The following is a 14870-nucleotide window of genomic DNA, read 5'->3' on the forward strand; positions in this document are numbered from 1 at the left end:
GACATTATTGTTATCATTATTTTACATGAGAAAAAAGAGGCTAAACAGTATCAGAATACTGCAGTCGTGATTTGAATGGAAGCAGTCTGAACCAGTAACCCCTGCTTCTGACCTCAGTCTGAAGGGTAACCCTGAATTGAAGCAGTTCATGGGTCACCCTTACCCATCACACAAAGTTGCTTCTCGTCACAAAAACTGTCTTATCCATTCTCAAGAAATAATGAAAAGAGAAAGCTTGGGAAAGGATCCTTCCTGGCTGGCAGACAGATCTGAGTTAATGTCACGTTGTCTGTTTCACGTGTTAAAAAGTCTCTTGCACCACTTTCCCCGAGATGCTTGCGCGCTCCCACGGCTGTGCGCGCCCCTGTCGGGCTGACACCGCGACCGCCAGAAGCGATCAGGGCTGAGGCGCACGGAAGGGCTCCGGGAGAGGCCCCGTAGGAGCGCGGGTACAGAGTGGGTACCTGGGCTGCTGTCTGCTCCAGTTGGCTGGTTCTCCCACCACTCGTCTCCGAGATCGTCTGCCATCTCAGCTCAGGATTCGACGTGGGCTGAACACCACGGGGAGGCGGCCAGCTGCGGAGAATCACGCTGTCTCAAAGCCAGTTCTGTCGGCGTAGGTACACGCGGAGCCCCGGCTAGACACTGTCGCCTCCGCCCCGCGGCGATGACGTCACACCTCCGCCCCGCCTCTCCGGCAGCTACTTCCAGACTCGTCGCAGTTTTCACACAGGCGCCGACAGGCAGAAGCAGTTTGGAAACGCAAAATAAATCTTTCCAAAGCTTAAAGACAAAAAGGAACATAAGACGAAAGGAATTGTCATCGTTTTTGAAAAATGTATTTAAAAAATTTTTGTTTAGGTGTTCTGTTTCCCGATAAGATTGTGTCGAAAGTGTGAGACGCGATGCGAAGACGATTTTTCTCCGCTCAGTTTCAAAGAACTTGGGCCGCGGGAGAAGACACAAACACGTGCGTGTGTTTTCGCTTGTGCGTCAATGTTTCAGAGTTTATGTGTTTGTACAGTTTGCTCTTAGAATAACATGCACAAGGATCCATGACCATGAATGTCTGGCCTTTGTAGTAAATGTAGTTCTGCTATTTATGCAATATGAGTAAAGAAAATGTAATTGGTCTGGAAAGGCTCGCCCACAGTAAGACGCAAGTGGCCAAAGACCTGAAAGTTGTTTTGCCCGTACTCCCTCGGTTGTGTATCCCACCCCCTATTTGGGAAACGAAGTAATAAGGGAGCCCGTTGCTTCGTAACTATAGGTAAGCGACCCACAGTGCCTCTTGTCCCATTCCCAACGTGAAGTGGCAGGGAGGGACTAGGAAAACGCGCTGGGCACCAAGTGTTGGGGCTACCTGTGAAGTAATTGTGGACGGTATTTTTCAGGACGTCAAACACAGAGGTAAAAATTATACAAAATATATTAAAAGCACGCAACGTGCCTGGTACTATGCATGGAATAGTAAGATGAGTCCATTCAGATGTCACCCTACAGTAGTGGAAGTGTAATGTGTAAGAATAAAGGGCTAGGCTTCTAATAGGATACATCCTCAGAAATGACAAGACAGGGAACCTTAATCTGATGAGGACGGGATTAGCCATATGTGGAAAATTACCCCGTGTGCACCCAGCTCATAGGTGTTTTATAAATGCATTGCTGCCTAGACTTTGTCAGCACACTCTAAATGCCCCAAAAGGGAAGATATTATGTATAAATATGGCAAATGTAAAATAATCTATAAAGATCAAAAACAATGTGACTTTTGTGAAGAAATGTAGATGACAGGAGATTTTCGTGATTAATAGATTATTGAAAAAGAAAGGTAAGAAATGCCAGTGTGGAGGAGGAAGTGCTATGGCTAATAAATATGAAAATATGTTCAGTCTGATTATTAATCTGGGAAATACAAAAAACACCACAGCGAGACGGTTTTTCAGGCAATAAATCACAAAATTAAGAGGTATGGACCGGGCGCGGTGGCTCACGCCTGTAATTCCAACACTTTGGGAGGCCGAGGTGAGTGGATCACCTGAGGTCAGGAGTTCCAGACCAGCCTGGCCAAAATGGCGAAACCCATCTCTATTGAAAATACAAAAATTAGCCGGGCGTGGTGGCGGGCGCCTGTGTAATCCCAGCTACTTGAGAGGCTGAGGCAGGAGAATCTCTTAAACCCGAGAAGTGGAGGTTGCAGTGAGCCGAGATGGTGCCATTGCACTCCAGCCTGGCTGACAAAAGGGAAACTCCATCTCAAAAAAAAAAAAAAAAAAAAAAGGAAGAAGAAGTCTGGCAACACTAAATTATGGAACGTTTATGCATCAATGGGCACTGATGCCTGTTTAGTACCATGAACTATGAATGGTCTTACATTATATTCCACCTCGCCTCAGCCTCCTGAGTAGCTGGGACTATAGGCACGTGCCACCATGCTTAGTTATTTTGTTGCTGTTTTTGTTTTTTTTTGGTAGAGACTGTGTTTCATTTTGCTGCCCAGGCTGGTCTTAAACACCTGGCTTCAAGCAGTCCTCCCACTCCAGCCTCCCAAAGTGTTGGTACTGGAGGCCTAAGCCACTGTGTTCAGCCATTTTTTACATTTTTAAAGCATTGTAAGAAACAGAACAAAACAACCAAAAAAAAAAAAAAAAAAGTAAAGAAAGATATGCAGCAGACTGTAGCCCTCATATATGTACTATTTATTATTTATTCCCTCATGTATTTGCTCTAACTTTACAGAAATAAGTTTACTGACCCCAGATTATATTGAATAGCCAACCTAAGTTGTAGCATTCATTTCTGTTCTATTTGTTATTAGTGAATTGGTTATTAGTGAATAGGCATCCTGGTTTATAAATCAGTGTATTGTTAAACCATACTCTCCAGTATCTGATCGTATCATCTAACACAGGGAAGCTCAGGCTGAAATAACTATTAGGTCTTTTTCTGCTCCCTCTTACTGTTCAGTATCTGAATGAGTATTATCAGAGTTTAAAGGAGGAAACATTCATTTCCCAGTGGGGTGAACTGGGAGGTAGCACTTGACCATGGATGTCTGTGGGCAAAAATGGATAGGGTAAATAATAGTTCCTTGGCAGAAAGATTGGAATGTTGCTTTGAATAGGTTATTAAACTTTACTGGGCCTTTATTTGTGAGTCTGTAAAATAAAGGGGAGAGATTTCATGATTCCTGTGGTCTCTTCCAACTCCATGTCTTGATCTTGAGTATCAGACCAAGAATTCTGGATTTTTATCATTGTTATTAGAGGCAAAGGACATTCTAGAAGTATTGTTTTAGGAAAGCTAGATTGGTATTACTGTGCAGGATGGATAATGGATTTGAGCAGAGCTTCCCACCTGGCGTGGGTGGGCCGGAGACCGACCCCGCAGCCTTTGGAGGAAGCAGTGACCTTGGGGCAGTTGCCTCAGGTTGAGGGGACCATCATCTTCACTCTAGTGTTGTACAAATATCACCATTTTCTATGGATGCCATGATGTGAAAGGTTGGCAAGAACTGAATTAGTAAGAGAGCGATAAAGTTTGAAGGCTGTTTTGCGAATGTTCACCACACAATGAAAAGGTCTTAATCAGTGCAGAGGTTCTTAGTCAATAAGCCCAGCCTATAAGTGTACTTCATAATGTATTCAAACTTTTGCATCATGTAGACAATAATGGTAGTAACAATATCAACAATAGCATGTTCTAGGTACCTCTCTATGCCTTTTATATCGTAATTCATCTAATCATAACTCCATGAGATGCTGTGCTGGGACTAGGGTGAGGCAAGCAGAGACCTAGGACACCAGATTTAAGGAGGCAGTCACTCTCAGGCTGACACTGACACCAACCTGAAAATGCTTGTCTCACTTGAGTCCTGATGCTGGTCCCTTTACTGAAGGCCACAGCTCTAGTTCAGCAGCTCTTCTCAATTCTTTCTTCTGAGTCTAGTAACTACTTATTGCCTTTGCCTCTTCAGACTTAGGAGTGGTAAGTGCTCCCCACCATTACTAGTCCTGGGGTTCTACACCATGTTTCATTTCCCTAACCCTACCTCATGTTCAGAAATACTCCCCTTACTAAATTCTTTTTAGTTTTCCAACTTAAATGGGTCATCTTTTGCATGGTAGGACCCCAACTGATAAAATCACTGCCTACTTAGGATTCCTCTCAAAGCAGAGCCTGTGACAAAGGCTTGGGTGCAAGTAGTTTATTTGGGAGGTGATCCCTGGATGCAGGAATAAAGGCAGAGAGAGTGAGACAAGGAAGGAGGATTGATATTAAACTGGTTTTGATATAGACAATAGCTGGCTCTTTATCCTGTTGGAGACCCTCTGAAAAAAATAGGATATACCCCAGAATTAGCCTCACAAAGTGATACAGGAGTTAAGAAGAAATTACTTAGATAGATAGTAAGGGTATGGGAGTCCTCAGTAAGGCTTTTCTTTTTAATGAAAAGCAGCCCCAAATCATTTTCTAACAAAGAGCAGCCTGCAAGCTGGGAGCCTGCACGAATGAATGCTGGCAGGAACTAAGGACTAGACATGTTCAAATGGCACCTCCATCTTCCCGTCTCTGCCAGCCACGTGTACTGCAAGGAGCAGACAAGATGGCACTGATCAACTGGAAAGTCCATTTGCATAATAAGATTAGGGTGGAGTGACCGGCCTTCCCCGTGTGCTATGTAAACATCATAGCTGGTCGAACCAATCTATGAGCCCTGTGTAAATCAGACACCGCCTCCTCAAACTGGACTAGAAAATTCGGCACATTTGCCACCAGCCAGTCTTTTCCGCAGGGAGACCCCTTTCTCTTCTCTTCTGCCGTTAAACGTATGCTCCTAAACTCCTCGTGTGTGCCCAGGTCCTAAATTTTTCTGGTGCACATCAATGAACCCCAGGGTATACACCCCAGACAACATAGCATCTTCAAAAGGACAGAAGGCTAGGACACTTACCACTGACTGTCATCCACCATTGAGTGAGGGTTGTTGCCAGGGATATGAATTGGCAGATATTCCCAGGCTGTTGGAGAAAGCCCTGAGGCAGAAGAGTAGAGCGGTCACACTTCAGCTCACCTGAGGTGGGATGATGACAGTGTGCCCAGAGCTTTCCTCCGTGGCTGAGCCAATTTGAAAGTGAGCAAAGGGGCATAGAAAGCATCTGCTCCAGGTTTATACCGTTTTTCTTTCCATTTTGTAGATGATGAAACTAAGGCACAGAGAATTAAGTAACTTGCTGAGTTACTAGTAAGTGATTTCCTGTCTGCCCCATGACCTTCACAGCACTCTCAATGTGGTCTGTGTCCCCAAAATGACCCACACTCACTGGACTAGGGTAACAATAGTATAGAAAAAAAGGAAGAGCCAAAGTGAGGAGCATTACCACCAATTTGTGCTAATGTTTTGGAAATAGGATGGTGAGGAAAACAGAAGTCAAAAAAATCTATAGGTTCATATCTTAAAAACTAAAAAAAAAAAATAAAATAACATCATAGATGGGAGTAGTAAAAGGAGGAAGGAACAGTTTAGGGGATAAAATGATGAGGTAGGCGTTAGACAAGGACAAAACAGGCCATAAACAATAAGGACAAAATAGACAAAAAACAAGTAAATGAATAAATAAATTCAGATAAAAATGATAAGTTCAGCTAAAAGATAAAAGTGCTATAAAGGAACTACATAGCAATTGTGACCTAGGTGGGAGGGTTAGTGGAGGACTGTGGCAAGAGATGAGGATGGAGAAGTAGATGGGGGCCATACCTGAAAGAGCCTCTCAGCAATCATAAGGATTTCAAGCAGGAAACCATTGGGCAATTTTTAGGCTGTGAGATCTGCTTATGTTTTTTAAGCTGGGTGATGTCTAGGAATAGTACAAACAGAAAGACTGGGTTGGAGGCTCTTGCAGTCATCAAAGCGAGATAGCAGTGTCTTGGAATTTGATAGTAGAAATGGAAATGAAGAGAAGTGGGACTGGATGAGATTACTTAGGGAGATAGTGTAGAGAGCAGAAAAGAGTTCCTGGGCTTCCACTATTTAGATGTCAGGTGGAGGAGGAGAGGCCAAAGAGCCAGGAGAAAATAGTCAGAGGGAAGAGGAGAGCGAGGCAAATATGATCCCTTCAAATCAAGAGAGAAGAGTAGTCCAGAGACAAGGGTGCACTGCTGAGAGTCAAGGAAAGGGGGATAATTGCAAGAGTCAGGTTCTTGCAAAGGGGAAACAGATGGAAATTCAGAGACACATGCAGGAGATGCCATCTGATAGAAGCAGGGTCACTTCATTTTAAGAAGATTCCTGAGATGGCAGGACGATGAAGCTATTCCTGTCTTGTGACTTCTATTTTCTCTATGAATTTTGAAACCCAATAATTTAGGACAATGGTTCTCAATTCTGGTTGCTTGGTGGAATTTCCTGGAAAGATTTGTATGTGTATATAAAGATTTACATGTATTTGTATGTATGTAAAGATTTGGATTCTGTTAAAATCCTCTTTTTTTTAATACCACCCTCTTCTTTCATTATGACTTTGAAGCAATACTGTTGATAACCTGCTCCATTTTCCTTTGACCCGTGTCTGAGCTCCTCTGCAGCTGTGATTGACCATTTCCATCATGCTGATAGCTTCCGTCTCTGAGCACCTCACAAGCATGATGCTTTTGTTGTCTTAGGATCTGCTTTCACCTCTCTAAATTTCCTCTTCACCAAGAACTAGCGTTAAATCTCAGCATAGATGGAGTGGAAAATATAGTGCTTACTACAGGAGAAAATTACTTATTCATGAGAAAAGCTATAGGTTTTCTCTATGTCAGCAAGAACCAACAATTTTGTGAGGTAACTTGAAGCTTAGGCACAGTGGTGATGTATGGTAAATGAGATGGAGACGTCAGAACTGCCTTGGCAAGTTATTAGGGAAAGAGTCAGAAGGCTCAGAGCCCTGGACTTTTTTTTAGAATGTATTTGTTTTTTAAGACCAAAGAACCTGTCAGCTCACTGTGTCCCCTGGGAGGGCCAGAGGACAATCTTTCTGCTAAAGCAATAAGATTGCAGTAGTGATTGAGCACCAACTTGGCTGAGAGTCTTAATGGCGACTGTCCTGTGCAGGCTAGGAATGATAGCAGGAGATGCTCTAGTATCAATAGGTACCATAGAATCCTAGAATAGCAAAGGCATTTGGCAGCGCGGAATCATCAGAAGCAAAATGGATGTAATTACAGTCAGAGGTCCTTGATATTCAGGATATCTGTGGTGTTCCATAGACTATGATATTTTTAGGGGCAAGATAGGTAGAAAGCTAATGAAAGTGTTGATTGAATTATATAACAGCAGTAACAGTGAACTTGAGCTGGTGAACAGAAGGCACATGTCAACTGCCAAAATGGAATAGTATGATCTCTGGACGGGTTTCCAGATGTGAGCCAGTTTGGAAACTCAGAGCTCATCAATTAAAAAGAATCTGGATCCCCCTGAGGAAGACCCCCTGCAACACCACAAATATATATGGTATTTACCCATACTTTTTCCACAGGAACCTATGGGCATTTTTTCAGAGGAACCATACACTGGAGAAATTGGGAATTCCTAGCTCTTTCAAGGGCTGTCAGATACAGGGTGAACTACATCAATACCAGGAAATCTAAGGTGCACCATAAACCCCTTTTAGAATGGGGCATGCGGTGGCTGGGTGATAGGATACGTTTTCTAATCTGTTTCACACTGGCTGTCATGGGTCCATAAACTTATGGTCATTCCCCAGTTGCCATGTGCATAATTGTGATAGCAGCTAATAAAACCATTACATTGGTCCTCTGACCAATCAAGTATGAACCATTATGGTAGGAAGGGCCTAGTGGAAGTCCCTGAAACTGTATCCCTCTCCCTTACTCCTTGGCAAAGATAATAAATCAGAGGCCATACCTCATTCCAGTGGAATTGCAGAGATTAATGCCAACTTGAAAGACTAATGGTGACTAAGGAGTTCAGTTAACCAATATGATCCCTTCGAAGCCAGGTGGACCATGGCAAATAATAGTAGACTACTGTAAACTGAATCAAATGGTATCCCCAATCAGAGAAGCTATAACAGATAATGTATTTTTGGTTGAATCGATTAACACCGCCGCTAGCACTTCATATGTGATTTTGATCTAGCAAATATGTTCAGTTCAATCTGTGAGGAAAGAAGATCAAAAGCAATTGTATTCACCTGGGCAGATTGAGTTCAGATTAACTCAAGGCTGTGGATATTTTTCTGTTAACATTCTCAGGGCTGGTTAATTCTCCTGCTCTCCATCATCATATAGTTCAAAAAGACTCTGTTTTTTCCTCGAAACAAAACATTGATCCATTGTATTGATGACATAGTGTTAATTGGATCTAGACAGCAGGTAATGGCAAGTATTCTGGATGCCCTAGTAAAATACATGCGTGCCAAAGGGTGAGAGAAATTACAAATGTTCAGGCACCTGGAACAATGATTATATTTTTAGGAGTTGGGTGATCTGAGGCATACCTGGGAATCCCCTTCGATGTAAAGGAAAATTTTTTGTATCTCTCATCTTCCACTAAGAGAAACAGTATTTTGTGCAGATAGCCTATGCCACATTTGGAAATAGTGTTCTTGCTCATTTATCGGGTGACTCAAAAGGCTGCCATTTTTGCATAGGGTCAAGAGAAGAGAGTGCTCAGCAGCAAGTCTAGGCTATGACACAAGCAGCCCTGCCACTCAGGCCATAATGACATGGCAGATCCAAAGGTGCTGGGTGATAGATAATGATGCTGTATGGAATCTCTGGCAGATCCTAAAGAGAGAATCATGGTGCCTGCCTCAAGGGTTTTCTAGTACAGCTTTGCCTTCTTCAGCCAAACCATTTGAAAAGCAGCTGTGAGCAAAATGTTGAGTCCTAGCAGAAACAGGCACTTTACTATGGACTATCAAATGATTTTATGACCAGAACTGCCCTTCAGGAACTGGCTATTGTAAGGTTGGGTGCTCACAGCAACAATCCACTGAACAACAGAAATGGTATACATGGGAGCACATCTAAGCAAGTCCAAAAGTCGCAAGATACATGAACAGATGGCCCAGAGCTCCTTGCCTTTTGTGTTTCTCAGCTCACACCTATGTCCTCTGGGTTATTCTCTATGACTAGCTGATAATGTTGGAGGAAAATACTCAAAACTGGTTAAGCTTGGTATGTTGGTAGAACTGAAAATGGATTGCTACTGCACTGTGGTCCCACTCAGGGAGGAACCCTAAAGGACAGAAATGAACAGAATCCTGGTGGGCAGAGCTTCAATACATGCATTCATCTCCTTTGAATGGAGAAAATAGTCTGAGGTCAGTATAAACGTAGGGGCTTGAGCAACAGTGAATGGTATAGTTGATTGGGTGAAAGGTCTCTAAGGTAGAATATTTGAAGTTCAGTAATAAAGAGACCTGAGGAAGAGGCCTGTGAGGGACCTAAAGGAGTGGGCACAAAGTGTGTGTATCTTTGTGGCACATGTGTGTTTCCGCCAGAGAGTATCCACTACAAGTGAAGCACTGACCAACCAGGTAGACAATGCAGTAGATTGTATTTTTCAAAGATGGCCGCCAATATCCTCCATCTCACATACTCTTCTTGCAATCTGACCTTGACCATTCTCCCACTGAGTGGTGGGATCTGTGTTCCCTTTCCTTGAACCTGGGCAGAACTTTATCATGTCAACCAAGAGAACGTGGTAGAAATGATGTTGTGTGACTTCTGAAGCTAGATCCCAAAAATTCTGCGCATTTCCACCTTGCTCCCTTGGGATGCTCGCTTGGAACCCAGGCATCACTCTGTGAGAAAGCTCAAAGTAGCCCACACAGAGAAACCCTGTGGAAAGAACACGTGTAGGTGTTCTGGCCCACAGCTCAGCTAAGGTCCCTGCTGACGGGCAGCACCTACAGCCAGACCTATAAATAAAGATTCCTCCAGGTGATTCCAGTCATCAGCTGTTGATTGATCCCAAGCTGTGGTCCAAGACTTCATGAAGCAGAGGCACTATGACCTCTCTGAAGGCCTGACATAACAGAATTCCTGTGAGAAAAAATTTGGCTGAAACCTGCTTGTTGAACTGCTGTTTCTATCATGGCCACGAGAGGGAGACCTTGTTTCTTAGGGACCTGCAAGCTGCCAAAACCATATTCCTTTATTGGTCCCTGCCTAGATTGGCAGTGGATTTTCCTTCCTTCTCCACACCGGGCCTGCTGAGGTCAGATGGCTGAATTAAAGTTTCCTTTTTCTAATCTTATATCTTGAGTATGTATGGGCTCTGTAAAGATCTTCTCATTTAGGTGAAGAAAAACCTGATGATTAAGTTTGCTTGTGTAATGAGAGAATTGGCATGCAGATTGCATATTTGGGTCTGAGGAAAAAGAAATCCAGTCATCTGGGTTTGTACTTCGAAGTTAATGGGTGAAGGCAGAGCATCTGCATCCAGCAGCCAGGTCTTAAGGTCTCTACGAGGTAATATCCACTGAAGTAGAGGAGGCACATAAAGTGAGAGTTTCCATAATGGTCTGCAGAAGCTTTCCTGGGAGAGCTGGGACTTGCGGTTTTTGGACCACCAAAATGCTGCTGCTTAGGCCCCTGGTGCATTTGGTGACAAGTGCAGTGAACTTGGAGGTAAGGGAGGCTGCTAGAAGTCATTTCCAATTGCTTCCTATGGTTTATTCCTATTGACAAATAGTTCACCTTTAGTTTAACTTTTTGACATCATTTTTTGAAATTGTAAATGATACATAATATAAAATGTATTATCTTAACCATTTTTAAGTATATTAAGTACAGTTTAGTTCAGTGGCATTAAGTACATTCACATTGTTGTGCAACCATCACCAGCATTCATCCTCAGAACTCTTTTTATCTTGCAAAACTGAAACTCTGTGCCCATTATACAAAAACTCCCCTCCAGCCACTGGCAACCACCATTCTACTTGTTGCCTCTATGAATTTGACTAATCTGGGTACTGCATATAAGTACAGTCATACAATATTTGTTCTTTTGTGACTGGCGTGATGTCCTCAAGATTCGTCCATGTTATAGCATGTGTCAAAATTTTCTTCCTTTTTAAGGCTGAACAATAGTCCTTTGCATTATAAGACACATTTTGTTTATTCATTCATCTATTAGTGGCCACTTGGGTTAATTCCACCTTTTAGATATTGTGAATAATGCTGCTATGAACATGAATATACACATGTATGTCTGAGTTCAGGCTTTCAATTTTTCTGGGTATATACCCAAAAGTAGAAATGCTTATCATATAGTAACTCGATTTTTAATTTTTTTGAGAAACTACCATACTGTTTCATAGTGGTCCAGTTTTACATTCCCTGGCAGCAGTGCACAAGGGTTCCAGTTTCTCCACATCCTTGCCAACACTTGTTATTATCTGGTTTTTGTTTGTTTTGATACTAGTCTTCCTAATAAGTGTGAGGTAGGTCCCTTTCCTTTTCAAAGCCTGCTGCCTTTATATATTCTAAGGGATGGGAATGTCACCGTAACATCTGCCATAGTCTTTTTGCAACTGACTATTTCTGTTGTCTCTGGTAAGCATAATAATCAAGAAACAACTGAGAGCCCTGTCATTTCCTGAACCCTCACTGGCAGTTGTTTGCTTCTTAGATAGCTAAGAACGTTTGTCTCCTTCCTTGAGGAGGCAATCTGGCATAATACCTGAGAGTGTGGACTATGAAGCCGGATATATGCATTAAAATCCTGGCATTGTCATTTATTAGATCTTGGACAAGTTACTATATCACTGTTTCTTTTCTTTTCTTTTCTGTTCTGTTCTTCTCTCTCTCTCTCTCTGTCTCCCTCTCTCCCTCTCTCTGTCTCTCTCTCTCTTTTTTTTTCTTTTTCCAAGGTCTCACTCTGTCACCTAGGCTTGAGTGCAGGCACAATCATAGCTCACTAAAGGCTTGAACTCCCGCCCCAGCCTCCTAAGTAGCTGGTACTACAGGTGCGCACCACCACACTGGCTAATTTTTAAATATATTTTTGTAGAGACAGGATCTCACTGTGTTACCCACGCTGGTCTCAAACTCCAGGGCTCAGGTGATCCTTATGCCTTGGTAACCTCCCAAAGTGCTAAGATTACCAGTGTGAGCCACCATGCCCAGTGCCTTCATTTCTTTAGCTGTAAAATGGAGCTAATAATAGAGTTATTATGAGGAGTAACTAAGTCAATACATAAAAACATTTAAAGCAGTTTGTGGCACATGGTTGGCAGTCACTAAATGGTAGCAATTGTTACCCCTCTGGGAGATCCCTGAGGCCTTCCCAGAAGCTGATGCCCTAATGCTTCTGTACAGCCTGCAGAACTGTGAATCAATTAAATCTCTTTTCTTTGTAGATTACCCAGTCTCAGGTATTTCTTGATAGCAGTGCAAGAACAGACTAATTCAGAAAATTGGTACTGAAGAGTAGGGCATTGCTATAAAGACACCTGAAAATGTGGAGTCGGCTTTGGAACTGGGTAGCAGGCAGAGGTTTGGACAATTTGGTGGGCTCAGAAGAAGACAGGAAGATGAGGGAAAATTTGGAACTTCCCGGAGACTTGTTAAACTGTTATGACCAAAATGCTGTTAATGATATGGACAATGAGGTCCAGGGTAACAAGATCTCAGATGAAAGTGAGAAACTTATTGGGAACTGGAGCAAAGGTTATTTTTGTTATGTGTTAGCAAAGAACCTGGTGGTATTTTACCCCTGCCCTAGGGATCTGTGGAACTTTGAACTTGAGAGTGATGATTTAGGGTATCGGTAGAAGAAATTTCTAAGCAGCAAAGTGTTGAAGATGTGGCCTGGCTGCTTCTAACAACCAATGCTAATAATGTGTGAGCAAAGCAAGGACATAAAACTACAACTTACATTTAAGGGGAAGCAGAACATAAACATTTGAAAAATTTGCAACCCAGTCATGTGGTAGAAAAGAAAAGCCCATTTGCAGGGGAACAATTCAGGCTGGCTGCAGAAATTTGTATAACTAAAAGGAAAGCACATGCTGATAGTCATGACAATGGGGAAAATGCCTCCAAGGCATTTCAGAGATCTTTGTGGCAGCCCCTCCCATCACAGGCCTGGAGGCCTAGGAGGACAGAATAGTTTTGTGGGCCACACTCAGAGCCCCACTACCCTGTGCAGGCTTGGGACACTGCTCCCTGCATCCCAGCCATTCCAGCTCCAGCCCTGGCTCAAAGAGGTCCAGGTACAGCTTGGGCCACTGCTTCAGAAGGTGCAAACCATAAGCCTTGGTGGTTTCCATATGCTGTTAAGCCTGTGGGTATGCAGAGTGCAAGAGTTGAGGCTTGGGATCCTCCACCTGAGTTTCAGAGGATGTATGGAAAAGCCTGGATGTTCAGACAGAAGCCTGCTGAAGGGGCAGAGTCCTCATGGAGAACCCCTACTACGGCAATGCAGAGGGGAAATGCAGGACTGTAGCTCCCACACAGAGTCTCCAGTGGAGCATTGCCTAGTGAAGCTGTGAGAAGAGGGCCACTGTCCTCCAGGGTCTGGAATGGTAGATACGCTAACAGCTTGCACTTGTTACCCGGAAGAGCCACAAGCACTCAACATCGGCCTTTGAGAGCAGCTCTGGGAGCTGAACCCTGCAAAGCTGTAGGGGTGGAACTGCCCAAGATCTTGGGAGCCCACCCCTTGCATCAGTGTGCCCTGGATGTGAGACATGGAGTCAAAGAAGATTGTTTTGGAGCTTTAAGATTTCAGGACTGCCCTACTGAGTTTCAGACTTGCATGGGGCCTCTAGTCCATTTATTTTGACGAATTTCTCCCTTTTGGAATGGGAGTATTTACCCAATGCCTATACCTCCATTGTATCTTGGAAGTAACTAACTTGTTTTTTATTTTATAGGCTCATAGGTGGAAGGGGCTAGCTTTGTCTCAGATGAGACTTTGGGCTTTAGACTTTCAAGTTAACGCTGGAATGAGTTAAGACTTTGGGGAGGTGTTGGGAAGGCATGATTGGATTTTGCAATGTGAGAAGGACATGAGATTTGGGAGGGGCCAAGGGTGGAATGATAGGATTCGGATCTCTGTCCCCACCCAAATCTTATGTCAAAATGTAGCACCAGTGTGGGAGGTGGGGTGTGGGAGGTGATTGGATCATGGAGGCCGTTTTTCATAAATGTTTTAGCACTGTCCCCATGCAGTGGTTCTCATGATAGTGAATGAGTGAGTTCTCATGAGATCTGGTTGTTTTAAAGTGTGTAGCACCTCCCCACTTTCTCTCTTCCTCCTGCTCCAGCCATGAGAAGATGCCTGCTCTGACTTTTGCCTTCCACCATGAGTAAAAGCTTCCTGAGGCCTCCCCAGAAGCGAATGCTGCCATGCTTCCTATACAGCCTGTGGAACTGTGAGTCAATTAAACTTTTGTTTATAAATTACCCAGTCTCTAGCCAGGCATGATGGTGTGTGCCTGTAGTCCCAGCTACTTGGGAGGCTGAGGCAGGAGGATTGCTTGAGCCCAGGAGTTCGAGGCTGCAGTGAGTTATAATTGCACTACTGTACTTCAGCCAGGGCAATAGAGTGAGACCCTGTCTCAAAAATAAATAAATAAATACATAAATACATAATAAATTACCCAGTCACAGGTATTTCTTTGTAGCAGTGAGAGAATGGACTAATACACCCTCCATACCACACCCTAGTACTTCACCTCCCTTTCCAACTATTGTAGAAGATACTCAGTGTTATCATTTACTATCTTATAAATGCAAAAATTGAAGTTTAAAGAGGTTAAGTAATTGGCTTAAGGTATCATAGCTGGTGAACAGAGGCGCTGAGATTTGTTCTCCTTTGGTTTGACCCTAGAACCCTCTCCTAACAT

The 14870-nt window shown here is 43.3% G+C and overlaps 1 protein-coding gene and 1 long non-coding RNA gene across 11 annotated transcripts in view; one reads left to right on the forward strand and one right to left on the reverse strand.

Annotated features, from left to right (window-relative positions):
• CMSS1 (cms1 ribosomal small subunit homolog) overlaps window positions 1-677 on the reverse strand; it is a 371982-nt gene extending 371305 nt beyond the window's left edge. For all 8 annotated transcript variants that reach the window (XM_005548320.4, XM_065539579.1, XM_065539577.1 and 5 more), the window contains exon 1: window positions 465-677. In XM_005548320.4, coding sequence (XP_005548377.3) covers window positions 465-528 — 64 coding nt within the window. In that variant the 5' untranslated portion in view covers window positions 529-677. The remainder of the gene's footprint in view (window positions 1-464) is intronic.
• Window positions 678-904: 227 nt separating this feature from the next.
• Window positions 905-14870, forward strand: part of LOC135969477 (uncharacterized) — a 127502-nt gene continuing 113536 nt past the window's right edge. For all 3 annotated transcript variants that reach the window (XR_012431735.1, XR_010584739.2, XR_012431734.1), the window contains exons 1-2: window positions 905-1270; window positions 14289-14396. This is a non-coding gene — a long non-coding RNA (uncharacterized lncRNA). The remainder of the gene's footprint in view (window positions 1271-14288; window positions 14397-14870) is intronic.

This window comes from Macaca fascicularis, chromosome 2 (genome assembly GCF_037993035.2).
Source record: "Macaca fascicularis isolate 582-1 chromosome 2, T2T-MFA8v1.1".
Taxonomy (NCBI): Eukaryota; Metazoa; Chordata; class Mammalia; order Primates; family Cercopithecidae; genus Macaca; species Macaca fascicularis.